Consider the following 19,453-nt stretch of genomic DNA (forward strand, 5'->3'; position numbering starts at 1 on the left):
TTTCGACGCAAAAAGAATTCTTTATTTACTTGTTTGCAAAAGATCAGTTACATAGTCTAGAGTACATTTCTTGATCGCGTTCTAACATGAAATGTTTGGCTACGTTTTGACAGATTGTGAAATAAAGGCAGATGAGTCGGTATCAATCCCTTGTGTCAAAAAGACGCGGTCGTATAAAATTCTAAAAATCCTTTCAGGCCTGACTTCCTGGTTACTTACCAAAGCTACCACTATACGGTATATAGGGGTTTAGGCCCAAAAGGGTTAAAGGTATACTGTCACCTGTTCCAATTTTGCCACAGTTACCATGGAATGAGAAAATCTAACTAATCACAGATTTTAAGCGGGTGGCAACTTTTAAAAAACAGTGCCCTCATATGGGCATTTTGAATACCACGGAACGCCCCTTTGACCATATATAGGCATATTTAGATTACAGGTGACTGTATACCTTTAATTCAGACACTTGCCCTAAAGGAAAAACTTCAAAGTCATTTACAGTTGGATGTTGAAACTAGACTGTAGAAAAAGATCCAAGGGTCTATGAGTGAACAAAGCACCCAGCTTATGAGTTTGAGAAAGTAATTTGTCTAAAGCACAGTGCATGAATTATTCCACAGTCTACAGCACTTAATAATAGACGGTGATTTTCACTGAATCTGACAGGAGGGAGTGTTCAAAAAAGTTAAAAATGAACAAAAAAACACAACTCCAAGGTAGAGTGATTTAAAAGTCAAAACTGGACGAACAAGTACAGTAAATGAAAATGGCTGATGCAGCCATTGGCAGTGAAACATTAAGAATTAAAACTGAAAAGAGGCAGTACAGATATCATGAAATCTAAACAGTGTTCAGCTAAAGACACAAGGCATTTATTTACCTTCAACTAAGTACTTGAGTCTCGCATGCCAGACCTCGAACCTCCATGTGGAGCGAGTGGCGGAGCGAGCGGCGAAGCCGCGAGCTTCGAGTAACCGCAGGTTACGAGGTCTGGCAAGAACCAACTGCTCAGGAATGTGATGACATCAAAAGTAGGCTGTCTTTCCAGGCTAATAGGTACAATTTTGGACCACTGCTTCCAGAGGACCATACAAAGCATTTTCACTGTATGTGCCCACAATGTTTCATATACCCATGCCGAAAAAAAAACTCCAGTAAAAATCTACAGCGAGAATTTATTTGTGAGGCCATTCACCATCACCTCATTGGCAGTCGAATGGGGCCAAAAGTCTGAGCTTCGTTGGGACGGAGCAAAAGGAAAAAGTAAACTCTATGGAGGTTGATGTCGACTATCGACAATCACAAGCATTGAAGCAACACCCTGAGTAATCATAAAACAAGAGATTTGCCATATCATGTCGGCAAATTCACGGAAACATCGTTTCCTTCCAGATAATCTGTCATAACTACCTCCTGCTTCGGGGTCAGGCTGTCCGTCACCACTTTCTTCCATAGAATTGAGCATCTTTTGCACATCGTTTTTCATTTCATCACAGTTGCTGGGGAGAGAGTAAACCCTGATTTCATGAAGTTGTACTGAGGTCAACGTAGGGCAGTTGACTTCAAATGAAACATTTCTGGATGAATGACACAATCATTCAGTCGAGTTCAAAAGGGTATTTTTAGATGCTCTGCCTACAGTCATGAATAAACAACAGATGTACACTTTCATCTCTCCGATTTTCGAAGCATTCTATTGGACAGTATATAGCACGTTGGTTCTAGCCAAACCTCCTAACCTGCGGTTGCGCAGGTTTGAGGTCTGGCATGCGAGACTACTAAGTACACTTATTACCTGGGTTTTCAAAAAATCTGCATTTCAGTCCTGTACAATATACATACAATTACCATGTATGTTAATCTGTGTTGTAAGTGTGTAATGTCGGCTGTCCAGGGTTGTACATATACCACAAAGACTGCAGAATCTGTCCAGTCCAATAGTAGAAAAAGATGTGCTTCATTCTCAATTTACATCTACTCTCACAGTACTACATTTCTTAACATGACTTTATCTAACATCATTTCTTGTAGAAAACCAAGTAGTGAAAACTGCTAAGTTAAACACAGAAGTTTTCATTTATCTGCTAAATTCCGTCGCCCCATTGCTATTCACTTAGTCTGTAAATCCCTAAATTTTACACAGATATTCACACTACCTACAAAGAATCAAATATCAAAAGAAATTAAAATATTTTCAATTTTAATAATCATGTACATTCTTGAAACCACAGTTTATTACCATTATACCTGTGTCAAAAAATCCAACAAAAGACAAACACATCGCAAGGTGTTTCTGGTATTGGTAATATTTGACATCCAGCTTTCAGACATGTTTTTACACAGTAATCATCTGATCATGGGAAAAGTGCATCTATAGTACAATGCTGAAATGAAGTCAAAATTTACACTCACAGATAGGAATTGTAACAACTACCAATAAATGCTGACCATAAGTGAATTTGATTGGTTACTTTTGCTACTGAAATCTACTGAACCCAGTACAAATATCTACTCCACAATGATCCAAGATTCATGAGAAAATTACAGGTAAAACTTAAACCTGTAGCGGTGCCACACTCCAGTGCCTCTAAACTGTTGACTGTTTGCATTCATAAAAGTTGAATCAGAACTACCCGGTATTTCAAAGTGGAGGGTGTGTGAAAAAGGCAGGTTGAGGGTGCCTGTCCATGAAATGGCAGTGAAATTTTAAAAATGTTTGGAAAGTTCCACTATGGGCCCAGCTGTAAGGTCATCGGCATTGCCTTTAAAATTCAAATTTCAAATTATTTTTTGCCAAAAGAAACATTAAATGTTCATTTATTGACACATGCAGGCATGTACATATTTTCTACTGCTTTCAACAATTATATCCAATATATTTTTCAGCAATGTAGCTCAAGCTAATCAAGTAAACAACTTAAACACAACAAATAAAACAAATGAATTGTTATTAAAGTTCTAACAAGCAATAATTGAGGTCAACATAAGCCCTGGAATCCTGAAGAAAGACCATCCTATTTTGCTCTATAAATATTTAAATATAACTTCCACCTTTGGCATACAAACTACTAGTACTTGACAGTAGCAATTAAAAGATTCTAATAAATCACGGTTGCCATGACAAAATATCAAAATCTGACAATGAGATTTGCACTACTCTCTTCATAGAATTTCGTTTTTACAGCCTTAAGAGGTGTCTTCAGCTTTCAAGCTTTAACAGTTACTTTCAAAGTGATTTTGAACTTTGCTTGGTTGACTTGTTTTATGGTCCAGACACTTAGGTCTTTCAATATACAAACTTGTCACATACAGTTACATAGTAACCACAATAGTATTCTGTAACTTAACACACCATTATCCAACAGGCAAAAGCCAATTTATAGGATGAGGTGACCTATCAGCAACGAGGAGTATCCCAATGGGTAAAACCCATTTACAGGATGAGGTGACCCATCACCCCCTATCCAATTGACCAATGAGGAGTATCCCAATAGGTAAAACCCATTACAGGATGAGGTACCCATCACCTGCTACCAAACTAGAGCAATGAGGAGTATCCAAATGGGTTAAACCTACAGGATGAGGTACCCATCACCCACTACCAGATTGAGCAATGAGGAGTATCCCAATGGGTATCCATTTACAGGATGAGGTACCCTTCACCCACTACCCTATTGAGCAATAAAGAGTATCCCAATGGGTAAAACCCATTTACAGGTTGAGGTACCCATCACTAACTATCCTATTGAGTAATAAAGAGTCAAAGCCTTGCCCAAGGCTACAACACCACACTACTGTCTTGAAGTAACCATCTTCTGATGGTTGATCTGCTTCTCAAGTCACACCAGATCTCACAAACACTATTTGTTGATTATGAGTCCAGTACCTTAGCCACAGGGTCATGATGCCTTCATAGACACTCAGCAAGTGGGTTACACTCAAAGTTTGGCTACGATGACATTTAAGTTTCAAATCAGTTCTTTAGGCACGTTTGTACTAGCTTTCAGAAAGTCACTTTCACAAACTTAGTGTTTTTAAGAAGTATTTTGCAGATGTTTACTTGCATTGTGATAGAGAATGTTTTGTTGTTTGCACATTAGAGTTGAAATGCAACTTTTTTGTCAAGATGCTGAGGTGCTTTAAAACAACAATAGACTTTTTAATCTAAATAGCACAAACTACTCACCACCACTATGAACTTTGAAAACAACTGTTAAAAAAATTCCACACATGATAAATACAAACTAATTTGAGTAAACTTTTTGTATGAAAAAATACATCACCCAGGTACTACCATATCACTACTATTTTGTCCAGAAAAATGTGTAGTCGTGATATTTGGTAACTACAAAATTATCGGTTGTCAGATTTCCGGGAAATTATCAATGCCCATTCCTCAACAGAAAGTCAACACAACACTGATTATTAACTTTGAAATACAAAATAAAAGTAAGAGTATCACAGAAACGTGAATTAAACGGAAAAATTTCTCATAACTTTCCAAAACTGAAAAATGAGAGTTGAAAGGATTTAACACTGTTAGCATTGGCTAGTTTAACTGTGCTGTCCGATGAAATGTAACATGAAAGCATTACGATCACCACAGTTCTCTCCGCAGTTACTACATTGAAATGGATAATCAGAGCCATGGATACCCATGTGAATTGTAAACAGCATTACATCAGGAAAGGTGATCTCACAGTGCTTACATTTGAAACGATCTCGCTGCTTCGGTGTTGTAAGACCGGTGACTTCACTTTGAGATTTTGTGTCACTGTGCGACTTTTCACTGAAGCCTTCATCCGTGCCGTTTGAGGCGGCATCATGCCCACTTCTGTTACGTTCACGATTCTCTGGGGTGCTACTCTTTGTCAGCAGGAGAGAATGTAGTCGACTTGAACTTGGACTTCTTCGATCATTATCGCTTGTCAATGAACATACATTGGTGATTACCATCCCTGCATCTTTTGAGTTGTCGTCATTCACACTTAAGTCCAGCGGAGAGGACCCACAGTAACTGTTGCTGTACGTTTCTCTTGAATCAGTCTCTGTAGTGGAATGAGCTCTGCTTCCACCAGATGATGATATCTGTTGATGAGCGGAAGCTGAATTTGGAACAGGTGTGACTCCTTTACATGGCCCTGGTTTCTCAATATGGACTTTCATGTTCCTCCATAATTTGAAGGGTCTCTGGCAATGCCCACACGTGTACCCGCCAGTTTCTCTCTTTGGTTGGGCTTCGACATTGTGTGTGGTGTACTGGTGAGACGCCAAGTCTACGCGAGACCTGAAGGTTTCATCACAGAGGGAGCACTTGACCCTGACATCTGTCTGTCGGTGAGTTACCTGATGCAGGGATAGCTGAGTGCGCGAATCAAAGTACTCATTACAATACATGCACTTGAAACCCTTCTCTCCTACAGGTTGACAGTGGTGAGACTTTAGTTTGTCCTTATGGATAAACCCCTTCCAGCAGTGATTGCAGACATAAGGCTTGTCATCGGTGTGGATCCATTCATGTCTTCTCAGCTCAGCTGCATATTTGAATTCTTTGAAACAAACACGGCATTTCTTCATGGGCAACTCTGAAGCATCATTTATGTCATCCTCCTCTTCCTCCTCCTCAGAGACCTTGGCGGTTGTGGAATTAATTTTTTTATGGTGCAAAGTCTTCAACCTCAGGACAAGTTTCTGCATAGGCGATTTCTTCACTGGCGACTCCCCTTCTTTCTCGTTCGGGCTGCCAACTTCTGCTGGACTCTTTGCACCATCAGATTTCTTCTTATGCACGGCTTCAATGTGTCGAAACAGATTTGGTCTGTACTTTGTGCGAAACTCACACATCTCACACGCAAAATAACTACCATTGAAGTGAGTTGCTATGTGAGCTTTGATTCCCTCTGCTGTTTTACAGGAATAATTACAACTGCGATATGTGCACTTTATCATTTTGTTTTTTGGGTTGATGTGTTTCTGGTAATGAGTTTTCAGGCTCTTGTCGTCCATAGTAGCATATGAACACACGTCACAGTTTAAGACATTTGGGTGACTCTTCACATGAAGAATTTTTGCTGACCTCGAATGGAAAACCTCGCCACATACTTGGCAACTGTTTTCCGGAGAGCCTTTCGCTTGTTGATGACTCTTTTTATGGATCAGCATAGCACTGAGAGATGAACACTTTTGCTGGCAAACATTACAAGTGTAGGTTTTATCATTCTTGTGGACCTGACTGTGCCGTATCAGGTCCACTTTTTTGAAGAACCCTCTCTCGCACATCTTACATTTAAACGGTTTGTTTCTAGCCTTTTTGTGCCATTTCTCATGGCATTGTAAGTGGTGCAGTTTTGCAAATTGTCTCCCACACTCTTTACACCTTAGGTTTTTCCTATGCTCCCCTGGGTGCGATTTCGCCTTGTGGATATTCATGTAGCTTTGACGTTCAAATGTACGATCACACAAATCACAAGGAAAACATTGTGGTTCGCTACTTGTAGCTTGACTTTTGGCTGCTTGGTTAGATTCTTTATCACTTTTCTTAAATTCTGTATTATTATGAATATTTCTATAATGCCTCATTAAGTTGCCCGAGTTTGCAAATGAAACATTGCAGACACTACAGGTTAAACTTACTGGGGTATTTGAACTTTGCTGTTTAGCATTCTCATGATGGGCAAATATATTGTGAACTTTTCTTTTGTGATACCAAAAGGCTTTGTAGTGAGTATACTGTTTTTTACAGATATGGCATACATAAACTGTGGGTTTTTCAGTATTACTTTCACTTTCATTCTTACTGGCTAAGAGTTTGCTTGGAGGCCTGATATAAATACCATGAACAAGGCGGTTGTGTCTGTTATAGTACTTTCTTAGCTTGAACTGTAGATTGCAGGTCTCGCAAGTAACACGGGTCATCTTAATTCTAGTGGTAGGCTTTACAGTCTTTGGTTGGGTTTTCTCTCCATCCGGGTCGTCTTTGATCACTGTACTCTTCTGTTCATGGCATTTCTTGTGATCCTTCAACAGAGACTCACTAGCAAATACCTTGGAACAGGTGCCACACCTGTGGTAACTGGTAGTTTTCTTGTGGATTTGCTTGTGTTTGATCAACGCTGCTCGAGTAGAGCAGGAGAAATCACATGCATCGCAGTGTATTGTGTTTATATTATGAACTTGATGAAGATGTTTCCGGTAGGTATCTCTCCATGTAAATCTTTCCTGACACTCGTGGCATTGGTAGAGTTTCTCACCGCCATGCACGTAGCTAATGTGAGCAGCTAGTCTGTCTTTTTTACTGAAGCTCAGATTGCAAATGTAGCAGATAAAAGCCTTGCCATGTTTTACTGAATCTGAAACAGCAGCAGATGTCTGAGATGAAGGTGTGATTTTAACTTTGGGTACAATCAATACTGTTGGGGTCAAGAGATGTTTCAATACACTGTCTGAAAGATCTGCACTTTTTTTGCCTTTATTCTCATTGTCAGGCTCATCTACTTCCATTTTGTCCTCACTGAGCGATACAGAGCTTTCAAAAGTTGCTTCATCTTCATCTATTTTTTCTTCCTTAATTTTTACATTCATGATAGAATTTAGATCTGTTTGGTTGTGGGTCTCACTTTCTTCAGGCAGCAACTCTACTTGTGATTCTTCAGGCTGTGACTCTACTTGTGATTCCTCAGCCTGTGACTCTACTTGTGATTCTTCAGGCTGTGACTCTACTTGTGATTCTTTAGCCTGTGATTCTCCATCGATGTCCTCTATTTCATTTGGTGGTTGTGACACTAACTGTCCAGTGGCCTCCTCTGTATCACCGTGTTGTTCTTTTACATGATACGCTAATCTGGTGTAGGTTTCTGCCTCAAAGTCGCATCGCTGACATTTCAAGATTTCATCCGCCATGTTGGTCACTTAGAGCTGTTCTGAAAAGTAAATTGACACAGGACAGTTCAGAGAGTGGTCAAAACATTTCAGTTTGAACATGATTGCTTATATTTCATTAGTATAGGCAGTAATGACTGGATGATTAGCATTTACTTACAGCTTACAGCTCAGGTTATTGATCTTATCAGCACAGAGCAAACAAGTCATCATTGATGACACAGTCCCCACTTGTTAATGGGTAGTTTGATCGCAAGTCCATGGAGAGGATAAAGTCCCGTTCATTAACTGGGTCTATGATTAAGAATGAGTTCCATAGTGGTGAAAACGTAAAACAATGTGGGCTGCCTCCCTAATTACAAAAGGTCATTAAATGCATCAATTAGTAATTAATCGACAGGATGCCAAACATTTTGCATCCCATTACAACACTGACAGACTATCTATCACCTGTACCATATTTCATAAAGTTTGATGCAGTGCTTCTGGAAATTAACACTAAAAACAGAGATTCATTACATATGCAAAATGGCAATTAATTCAAACAATTCTGCGAAGAGTCAATGAATTGTATTACAGCACTGTGAGATCAACATCTGTACCAAGTTTCATCAGATTTGATGAGGTGTTCCTGGACATATCACTCAAATTAGGAAAGTTCATTAAATATGTATATTAAAAATTAATTGACATGAAACTGCTAAGTGTCTTCATTCCAATGTTAAAGCAATGTGAGCTCAAGATCTGTACCAAGTTTCATCATATTTGATGAACCATTTCTTGACATCTCAGCCCAATTACAAAAATTCATTAAATATGCAAAACAGCAGTTAAGTTACATGATAGTACTATATATATCTTTGCATGCCATAACATAACTGGATGATCAACTTCTGTACCATGTTTCATCAAATTTGATGAAGCATTTCTAGATCTATCACACTAATTATGAAAGTTCATCAAATATGCAAATTAGCAATCAATTGACATGATTCTGCTTAATATCTTTGCACAGTATTACAATACTGAAAGATCAACATTTGTACCACGTTTCATTATATTTGATGCTGTATTTCTAAAAAACCGCCACTCATTAGGAAAATTAAATATGCAAATTACCAATTAATTCGCATGACACTGGTAAGCATCTTTGTACACAATTATGAGACTGAGTGCTAAAGATCTGTACCAAGTTTCATCAAATTTGCTGCAGTATTTCCAGACATATCACCCTAATTACAAAAATTCATCAAATATGTAAATTAGCAATTAATTGATGCAATACAAACATATCTCATTGTGTGCTATCAGAGCTTTGTGTGACGAATATCTTTACAGAGTTTCATCAAATTTAGTGCAGTCGCTCTAGAAACAGAGCTGTTTTTCAAAGAGGCATTGTCGATAACATAGTCCCCCCTTTTTAATAACATAGCCGCTACACGGCTATATTGGCTCCGATCATTAAACAAATCGACGTGCATATATGACATAGAGTTTAATCCTTGTACCAAGTTTAAATGAAATGGCTCGAGGACATGTGAATCTCTGTGATACCTGTGTGAATGGACGGACGGACACACAGACGCACGAATGCACACACGGACATGACCAAACCTATAAGTTTCCCCCGGGCGATGTCCATAGGCACTAACAAGCTCTGTTGTGTGAGGTTAGCATCCATTGTTAGGCTCAATAAAAGCAGCACAGAAATGGTCAGTGGCATGGCATTCTTAAATATTCATGGAAAATGATAGCTAATGACGCTACATAACAGCTAGTATCACCAAATATTTCCAACATCAAGATGGACAGCTGCAGTCAGAGAAAAATTGAAATAAATTGAACACTGAGAATTAAATATGGGGTCATGGAAGAAGCCACGCAACTTGTTCAATTTCATAAACACGGTTCCCTCACAAACAGTACAGCATTGCAATCAAGATCTCTTATTTGGAGGTGCAAATCAGCTGCACTGTATCAATAGTCTGCGTTTGCTAGGCAGATGACCAATTGACAAGTCTTGGACATGTGAAAATGGAAGTTTGACAAGTGCAGTATGGCAAGGGGGTTTCTGCAGGGGGAGGGAGTTTGATCGGCAAACAAAATTTACATGTACAGAAATCACGATTCTTATTGGCTGAATTTCCTTTAAATATCCCTGTATGGGCTTCAAAAAATCAGAGTTCAACCTCATTCGAACGACACTGACATCACCATAATGACGACCGTTATCATCAGAGGGGTAACTGCCGTAGGTATGCCCTACTATGGCCGATCACAGTTGAGAGTTGGCGAGCGACATGAACTCAGATGGGACATCGACAAGCTATTCGATAAAAACATGGTTGCAATCACCTATGACAGTAAAAAAGTTGCAAGTCTGAAGAGAGATTGTGCTGTCTTTCTGGCATGATTTATTGACTTGCACTTGAAAGTCAAGGATGACTTTCTGTTAAAACCAAAGAAGCCAGCAAAACTCCACTCCAGATGAGTTGGTATGGCGCAAATCTGCAATGTCGGGTTTTACATCAGCGACAGTGTCGAAGACCTCACTAAACGACTGTTGAGAGGGGCACCGTTCGAATACGAAATAAAGCCCCCCTCATAAATTGCTGAAAGCACAATCCAAACAGCCCTTTTCTGGGCCAACACATCCTCCAAAACGAGAATTACCATATCAAAAATTTATTTTTTTCTTGGAATAAATAATGAGAACAATGTTAATGTGCCGGTGACATCGTGCACTCTATTCTGACGGTCAGATGGCCACCACATCAAAAATGCCCAACCGATCATCCCCATCCCTATATTGTATATTTTATGAATCATTTCATCCTTTACAGACCTTTACTTTGAAATTGAGAGAGAAAGGGTGTGTTAAAAAGAGAGAGAGAGTGCAAAACAGTTGTGTGAGTGATCAAATGGAAGCAAACTGACTAGGGACATGGCCTACGGACAGAAAAAAGTTACACATCCACACAATTTGTTTACAACAGTGACACGTCATTAGGTTTTGAGAGCCATCATGTAGACAGGGCCAATCAACAACGAGTACATTATCAGCAGAAAAAGTTCTGTTTGAAGGGCAAAAAGCATGATGTGCTTTTTTCAGCTGCCATTGCATTGTTGATACTGATAGAATCATGACAGTATTAAACAATTTTTCAGTAATCATGGACACTGACATTAGATGGAAATCACATGCAGTGAAGTTTCATCTAGCTGGAAATTTACGGGGATGATGGAACTTTGTGGAGTGACTAATTTTACAGTAGTCGGTTACAAAGGCTTTGCAATCATGCAACACAATGAAGTGTCGTGGTGATATCCGTTAAAATACAAGTATCCCTTTTGTATTTTTCAAAGCTGTGAAAATCTTTCGAAATAGATCATTCCCTTTGTTTCAAGGGGAAAAATATCTCTTCATTTCTCCCTATTTCCAGACTTCTTCTGATATCCTTCGAAGACGTAACATGGATGCGACCAAGACAAGCCAACTGAGCGCAGTCTGCACGAGAAGTATCGCCGCTAAAGAGGATGTGCCCAATATTTCAGATGCCAGTAGCCGCTTCCACCACCCCACTCCCGATGTTAAGGAGTGCGAACACTGAACCTCGACGTACCCTGGGGTACCCTGGGGAATGGTCGTTGAAGTGCAGCAGAAGGGATGGTGTGTTGCCCAATTGATGAAGACATGGTTACGGCAGATCTGGCTTCCCTATGTAAAGAATCACCAATCCCTTATGATTTTTTTACTTGTTTTGGGGTCACCGAGAAGTCTATCACTGGCTATCTACAGACCAACAAGACGGATTGTGTTATGATACCTGGAGGATGTACATTGAAGTTGCAGCCGCTCGATTATGACATAAACAAGCCTTTCAAAGACTATCTGAGGAAGGAGTGGCTCGACTTCATCCAGCAACGCGTCGCTTCGACAAACCCCGGCGAGTGCCCCAAATCAGCACCAAAACAAGGGATAGTCCACTGGATGGGATGCACGTAGAGGCAGTTGAAGGCTAAACCTGATATGGTTGCAGAGTCATTCAAGGTCATGGGAATCAGCAATGCTCTCAACGGCTCCAAAGACAGTGTTCTGCCGAGGCCGCGGCCTTGCGCCATTGCCGCAAAAATAAAATTGAAGACCCCAAAAAAATCAATCATCGGGTCCGCAAGGCGCAGCGCGCCATCAGTCCCACTAAACTTTCGGTAAAAAAATACACTTATTTACGTACTATACGCGAAAGGCCAAACGCGGAAGTATACATTCCACGCTGCTCATGCGTGCATGCTGCTCGTGAGAACATGAGACGTATTGCTTCCATAGCAACCTTCAGTGATTTTTTATTTGCATAATCGCGAACTAGGTTGGCTAGATTCAAGTCAGCCAGTCAGCGTCTCTGTTAAATTCAATGCCTCACAGTACTCTCTGGAAAGGAAAATTGCTTCCGTGAATAAATCAAAACACCGAGGCAGAACAATTCTTAGTTTCTTTGGACCAATTCCGCCCTAAAAAGGCAAATCCAACAACCGGACGAGTGAAGACAATACGATCGAACATGACATCGTGTCTCAGCTGTTTACATCCTCGGAAACTGAAAACCAATGCACGCCGCTGCCATCCACATCGGAAACACGGAAACGCATCAGTCAGAAACAGAGCAGTCTCAAAACATTGAGCAGCCATGCATCGGAAACTCAGCCTTCATTGAGGCAGGCCAGTGTTTCCGTTAACGCAAAATCCTGCGCATTTTACGCAAAATTGTTCTGAAATACGCAAAAAAAATCATGACTGTGTAAACTAATACGCATTGAGAAATGCTGCCCCATGACACGACGTACTTGCCGCACTGCATGTATTGCATTGTATTATGCAGGACAAAATTAGAACATATGCACCTGCTTGCAAGTGACATTTATCATGATATTGCAACATTTTAGATTTTAGCAGACCGCAGCACTTTATGCAACATTGTATTTCATCATCACAAAACGTCACGTCAATCAGTTCTGTACAGACAATGGCACTACAGATGCAAAACATTCGAGAATCGATCGAGTCTATGTTGAACTTGTTGGTAACACAATACAGTTGGTCATTACGTCGCATGTTATTTGGAAAGTGTTTACGGATGACCATTTAGAATCTGTCGGGTTGCATTCTTGAGAGGTCCCGCTGGACTTTGAACAGTATCTGCTTTTTGTTGGCCCTTTGAAAACACTAATTTCACAGTCAGAAGGTCTTTTCTTTGAACATGAACTCATTGGGCTGCTCAACGATCATATACGGGACTTGCATCACGGCATGGCAAGCGTTCAGCTACACCTTGAAGCTCCCCAGGTTGTTGTTTTTTATTAATAGAGCATGCGCATTACAGGAAACCCTCCAAGTTCTACAGAAAAGACTGCCCAACTCACTTCAGATACTGATTCCTTAGCCGTACGCATTTTGAATACATTTTACGCAAATAAAAACTCAGTTGCGTAAAATCATACGCAAGTTTTGAAATTGTCACACAGGCATGTTCGACGTCTTCATGAAAAATGGTTACGTGATTTCAGCTGGCTCCACAACGATGCCAAAAACAACCAAATGACTTGCAAAGTATGCATAAAGCATAATAATAAACGAAATACGATGACCTGAGACAACATGAATTTCCGAACGAGTACTCTTACTTGCCTTGTACTGTAGGTAGAACCATAAAATCGCAGCACTCATGGGTCTGCGAGTTCGAACTTCGAAACAACAACACGGGTATGGCACGTAATAAAGTGTATAATTGTCTTGAGAATGACCCCCTTTTTCAACAGCGACCCACTTTTTGAGCTTCCATGGGCCCTCAGACCCCACTGATGCAAAAGCTTGGCAGAACACTGAAAGACCATTTGTATCATTGTTGTGATACGCAAGCTGGAGGTGAGTCAACTGTTCCAACCAGCTTCAAGTTGCCATGCTAATCGATCAGGATTGTGCCGACACAGCATCCAACACAGAGCATCCATCCGCAGCCAAAGTCCTCGACAGATGAAAGTGACAGCGAATTTCTTGGCTTTTAGACTTCATGAACGCTTGCTAAAACAATATTCTGACAGCGAATTTCTCAGCTTTGAGACTCCATGAACACAAGCTAAAACATTCCAACTTTGGTAGTGATATTGGACACTTCAATGACCGAACTTAATTTGTTGATGCATAAGAGATTCATACCAGAGACTACGTCAAAATCCGACTACGTCATTCACAATACTATGGAAAGGTCAGAGAGGTCAGCCAGTTCTCCTTGGTCGTGATATTGACATCAGAGTGCATCAGTGAGGCCAAAAAGTACGACTGAGTGGTGGGGGAATTAATGCAAGAATCGTCATAACTGCTGCACAAGGAATTGTGCAAATGCTTGACCGAGGTAGACTTCAACAGTATGGTGGTTCTGTCACCATAACCAAGTCATGGGCGAAGTCACTGCTGAAACGCATGAGCTTTGTGAAGTGGAAGGGAACGAAGGGGTGAAAAGACAGCTGAGTGACTTTGATGCCATGAAGGGTGCTTTCCATGAGCGTGTCATTTAGGTTGTTAGTGAAAACAATGTGCCACCAGAACTGATAGTAAATTGGGACCAGACTGATGTAAGTCTTGTACCCGGCAGAGAGTGGACTCTGGAAGAAAGAGGTTCACAACAAGTGACCATCAACGGTATCGACGACAAATGCCAAATCACCATTCTTCTAGTGATCAGCAAAGCAGGACTTTTGTTGCCACCTCAAGTTAGCTATGGTGACAAAACCTATCGTTCCCATCCTTCTGTGAATTTTCCCGAGGGTTGGGACATCACCAAGAGTCTCACTGGAGTGATGAAGAGTCTAAGGTCCGCTACGTGAAAAACGTCATCATCCCGTACATGAGAGATCAACACAGCAAGCTCGGCCTTACAGAAGATCATCGTGTGTTATGCCTATTCGACGTGTACAAGGCCAATCGTTCCAGCGAAATGCACGATTTGTTAGAGAGAAACCACATCAGCGTTTTCTTCATTCCCCAAACATGCACTGACCGTCTTCAGCCACATGATCTCGCAGTCAACAAAGAATACAAAGATGAACTGAAGAATTGTTACCAGTCCTGGTATGCTGATCGCGTTGCTGAGACTTTCGACCAGGATGAAAATCGGTGACCAGGCGGCAATAACGAAGCGAACATCCATCTCCGAACTTCGATCATCAAGCCCCTACATGTGAACTGGTTGGTAAAATGCCTTGAAGCATTGTCATCTTGACAGGACATCATCGTTAGCAGTTTTGTGCAAGCAGGACTAGATTTTTGATCGAAGAGTGAGTTACATGGCAAACCTACAGCAAATTAGCAATGATGTAAAGTACTATAGCCAGGCAGTGTGGTAACAGTGTACCCTTCTATGACTATGAATATGATGAAACTTCAGCCTTTTTCAGTTTTCTAATTCATCAACATTATCAGACACTGTACTTTAAGAAATTATTGTCAGTATTTATTTACTGTATTAATCTATTATTTGTATTCAATTAAAATGGTTGTGTAATTGAGATATGTGTTGGTGTACTTGTTTCAGTGTGTGTATGTGTGTGTGTGTGTGTGTGTGTGTGTGTGTGTGTGGCTGCTGTGAGTACGACATCATGTTTGTGTTTTGACTGCCGATATGCATGGAGGAATACTCATTAATATTCACGAGTGTGGATGGCGGTAAAATTTGAGGCGACTTAACCCTTTCACCACTATGGTTTTTCCCAAATACATTGTTTTCTATGGTAAAGTTGGACCTGTACACAGGGAGCTGGGGGTGAAAGGGTTAAACAGAAAAATCTTGTGCGCAAAAAAAGTGAAATAAAATCCCAGTGAAAATAAAGTATTCTACCGTATTTGACCCACATGGTATTGAAGTAAACCAAACTGCAGACTACAGTAACAAAGAAGTGAAGTCCCTGTCAGTGCACTTTCCACAGAAGCCAGATCAGCCTAACGTATTAAATGGCTGATGCAGTCAATAAATGGGCAAACTTTAGAAACTTTGTGAAGACTCCATCCTGAAGCAGCCCGACTTGAAACCACAATCCATCATCGCATTCCTCTGCACAAAGGCGGTCGCGGTCACCCAGCATGCTTTCCCATTTGAGCAAACTGCATGTAGCCCAAGAGTTTTGCCCTGCCACACAGACAATGCTGAAAGAACAACTGAAAATTATCAAAACACTGCTGAAAAATCAACTTAACCAAGCGAATCTCAACGGGCTCATTCTTAATCCTTTTCCTTCAAAGTCTGTGAAAATTGTGTCAAAATTTGGTGTAGCCAGAATCTGAGCACCGACAGCCGTTACACAATTGCCCGCAGCCAAGTCGGTGGATTTTGGGCTGTTTTTCTGTACCCTGTATCCTGCCAAGTCGATGGCACTACATGTAGCTATCCCTTGTGCATTTCAGGGTCATCTGAAGACACGTTTTCTGACAAGGAATGCCTTTTCCTCTCAAAATGGGTTCGCAGGGTGTCGAATGACAGGGAAAGGTCCAGAAACCTATCCGCCAGTCCCCAACACCCAAGGGGGGCTGGGTTTTTTATGCTTTTTAGAGGACTAGGCAGGAATGCATGGTGGGGTCTGCTGGCAGAGTTTGATGTACTTGGCTCCCCGGCACTTTATAGATTGCAGCCGAGCTTGACCAACTCAACAATGGTAATCTGAAAGGCTACGGCCTATGAACGACTTGGCTGATTGTGCCAATGGTGCAAGACGAAAATCACTGACTCGGTCATGATCGACGGAAAATGCAAACTTTGTATTTTTGATGGCACGGCTTTACTTGTTCCTGCAATGGAAGAGATATAAATGACTTGGTAATACCGTTATAAATTGGTGTCAGACGTATTCAGCTGGGCTTGGGCTCTGCAAGTTCAAACCATGCAGGCAACGTCATTCACCGCCTTGGCCTTGCCATTCAGCGACATGGCTTCGGATATTTTTATTCCATTGTTGGGAGTATTGACTGTGGTTTGCAGGCAAACATAACGGGTTGTTGAGTACTTGGTTGCTATGTATGCCTCCCTGAGCGTACAGAGAATTCTAGAAGGGACATGAGGTCAATGGTACGGGTTTCCACTGGTAATGAGCAGGGACTGCTTTTGTTATGCAAACCAGCAAGGCGATTCGCATAGTAGGCAAGTTCTTAGCGTGATAAACAGTATGGAAAGATGATGCGTGTGACAGCTGAGAATGTCAGTGCCTTCTGGTGGACCGATTGCATTAGGTCCATGATAATAACAGCCATTAGTGCAGCCATATCTGGACCATGCAACGAAGCCAGTACGGTTACCTCTCAGCTATCTGCATTGTCAGAATGAGTTTACTTGAGTAGTGGCAAGTGCCTGTGTTGCTGTACAATTACCGCCAGACATGGGAGATGTTGATACCTAAAACAATTGAAGCATATTACATTGTACTTGTGCATTGCAAAAGCGCGACTGATAACTTGGGTGTAGTGACTGGTTATCACTTGTTAGCAGCAGCCTAAGCCAAGACGGTACAAACCTGTACCTAACTGATCGAGGACTGCATAACTAACCTGGTAATGAACGGTAACACTCCTACGCTAACTCTGCATTGAACTTGCTAAACTACGCACAAGCTTTGCTTAAATGGCAAGGCCATGTCGTTAATACTACCGAAGAAACATACTATAGGTTTTGTGCTAAACTGCCAAGTCATTAAAGGTCTGGTGAAATGGTCCCGGTCGTGTGACAGAATATCTTCCAGGAGGTCAATACTATTACACTCGCAACAAAATTGCAACCTAAAAGTACGCGCAAGTGTTAATTTTTTTGATATTTCTATGCGCGGCTTTCATGGGGTCATTTTGCGACACTCAGGTCACGCCCTCAGTGGGAGTCAAGGTTGGCCGTCTGTGACGTCACAGGTGTGTTCATTTACATCGAATAGCGGTCCAACGCCGCCTTATCTCTGCCCGGTATCCGCTAACAAAACAGGCTTCGCGCTGCCCATTCGCCACGTTCGCCAATGCGAATCGAAATCCGAAGTGGCGAAAAAAATCGATCCTAATTCGCCACAGTGGCGAAACTGATTTTTGTTTAAAAAATATGGTAAATAAAGAAAAAACGTGGGGTTTTTAGTCTTTTGTTTAATCTGCGCTTCTCTCTCGGCGATTCGCAAAAACTGTGTCTACTTCCGTATTATTGCGTTCTTTCCGTCGCGTCGTACGTATTTGCAATCGAGCCAAGTCTCGCGAGAGATTTGACGTCATCTAGTCTAGTGTACAGCATGCATAAATGGCTCTCGCGAGAATTGAAACTTACACACACGCAATCGAGCCCTTGTGATAAATTTGACGTCATTTTGTCCTGTGTACAGCGGGCATAGGAACGCTCGCTCGCGAGAATTGAAACTTTTGCTATACATAGCAGACATACGCATTTTAGTCGAGGCAACAAGGTTCGGTGTTATAGTTGATTTACACTGATTGCGGTCTAGATGTTCTGTGTTGTGCATTTTAATCACGGTCTTAAACATTCCATGTTGTGGTCGAGTTGCATGGCGTTCCTCGTGGTCCGGTATTCCCCGTTGTTCTTCAATTTAGCCTAAGTAATTGCCGTCCCAACGACGCGTTCCGTGTTGCTGTCGATTTGTGTCATGGAGGACTCTACCTCCATGATTTGTATCATGATCTCTACGTTCCGTGTTGTTGTTCGTTTTAATGGTAGTCTCAACGTTCAGTGTTGCTGTTCACATGCAGCTGATTTGCATCGTGGTTCCAACCTTCCGTGTCGTAGTTGTAGTGCATTTTAATCACGGTCCCATTTACGTTTTTTACTGTCGATTTGCATTGCGGTCACGACGTTCCGTGTTGTAGACTAGTGCATTTTAATGGCAGTCACAACGTTCAGTGTTGGTGTTCAGCAGTTGACTTGCATTGCGGTCCCAACCTTCTGTGTAGCGAGTAGCGAGGCAGGCTCAGCCGAGGGACCGTGGCCGATCGTACGAACCAGCCGAGACAAGCACATTATGGTTCAAACACTCCACACTTGACGGGAACTTGAAAAAGTTTACAGTTGAGCCGTTCATGTTCTTGCCGCTGTCACAGCCACCAAAAGAACAACGTCTTCCCAAAGTGAAGGAGGACACTGTCCTGATCATGTAAGCGGAAACCCTAGAAGTTACCCCCATGGGGAGCTTACGGAGGTGTGAAATACTTTAATTCCCGTTATGAGATACGACGTCGGGCAAACTTCGGAAAGCCGAAAAAAGTCGACTGGAGAGGCTCGGGGGACACGCCCACATTGCATTTTCTTTTGCCATATTCATAATCACGCGCGCTAAACGAAAAAAAGAAATGAATGCAACTGTTTTATAGACCATCAACTGTATTTTTGTGATTTTGCAACATGGGCATTTCACCAGACCTTTAAAAGTAGGTAGCTAAATAATTGACCCTATCTTGGGGAAACTGGACAGATTTACAGATTTGCTGGTGTTGCTGCACTCCTAGCATGACCCCCTGGGTCTCTGACTAACCAATGAGCGAGGTGATGTTTGTGCG

General features: G+C 41.4%; 1 protein-coding gene across 2 annotated transcripts in view; it reads right to left on the bottom strand.

The window, feature by feature from the left end:
* LOC139121922 (zinc finger protein 493-like) overlaps window positions 1–19,453 on the bottom strand; it is a 27,711-nt gene continuing 8,258 nt past the window's right edge. Inside the window, exons 1-2 of one of the 2 annotated variants that reach the window (XM_070687245.1) lie at window positions 16,747–16,829; window positions 1–7,919 (exon numbers count right to left, since the gene is read on the bottom strand). In XM_070687245.1, the coding sequence (XP_070543346.1) occupies window positions 4,555–7,899 (3,345 nt within the window). In that variant the 5' untranslated portion in view covers window positions 7,900–7,919; window positions 16,747–16,829 and the 3' untranslated portion in view covers window positions 1–4,554. Of the gene's footprint in view, window positions 7,920–16,746; window positions 16,830–19,453 lie in introns of those variants that run through there. The other variant, XM_070687244.1, reaches the window with a different exon arrangement.

Source organism: Ptychodera flava, chromosome 21, assembly GCF_041260155.1.
Source record: "Ptychodera flava strain L36383 chromosome 21, AS_Pfla_20210202, whole genome shotgun sequence".
Lineage (NCBI taxonomy): Eukaryota > Metazoa > Hemichordata > Enteropneusta > Ptychoderidae > Ptychodera > Ptychodera flava.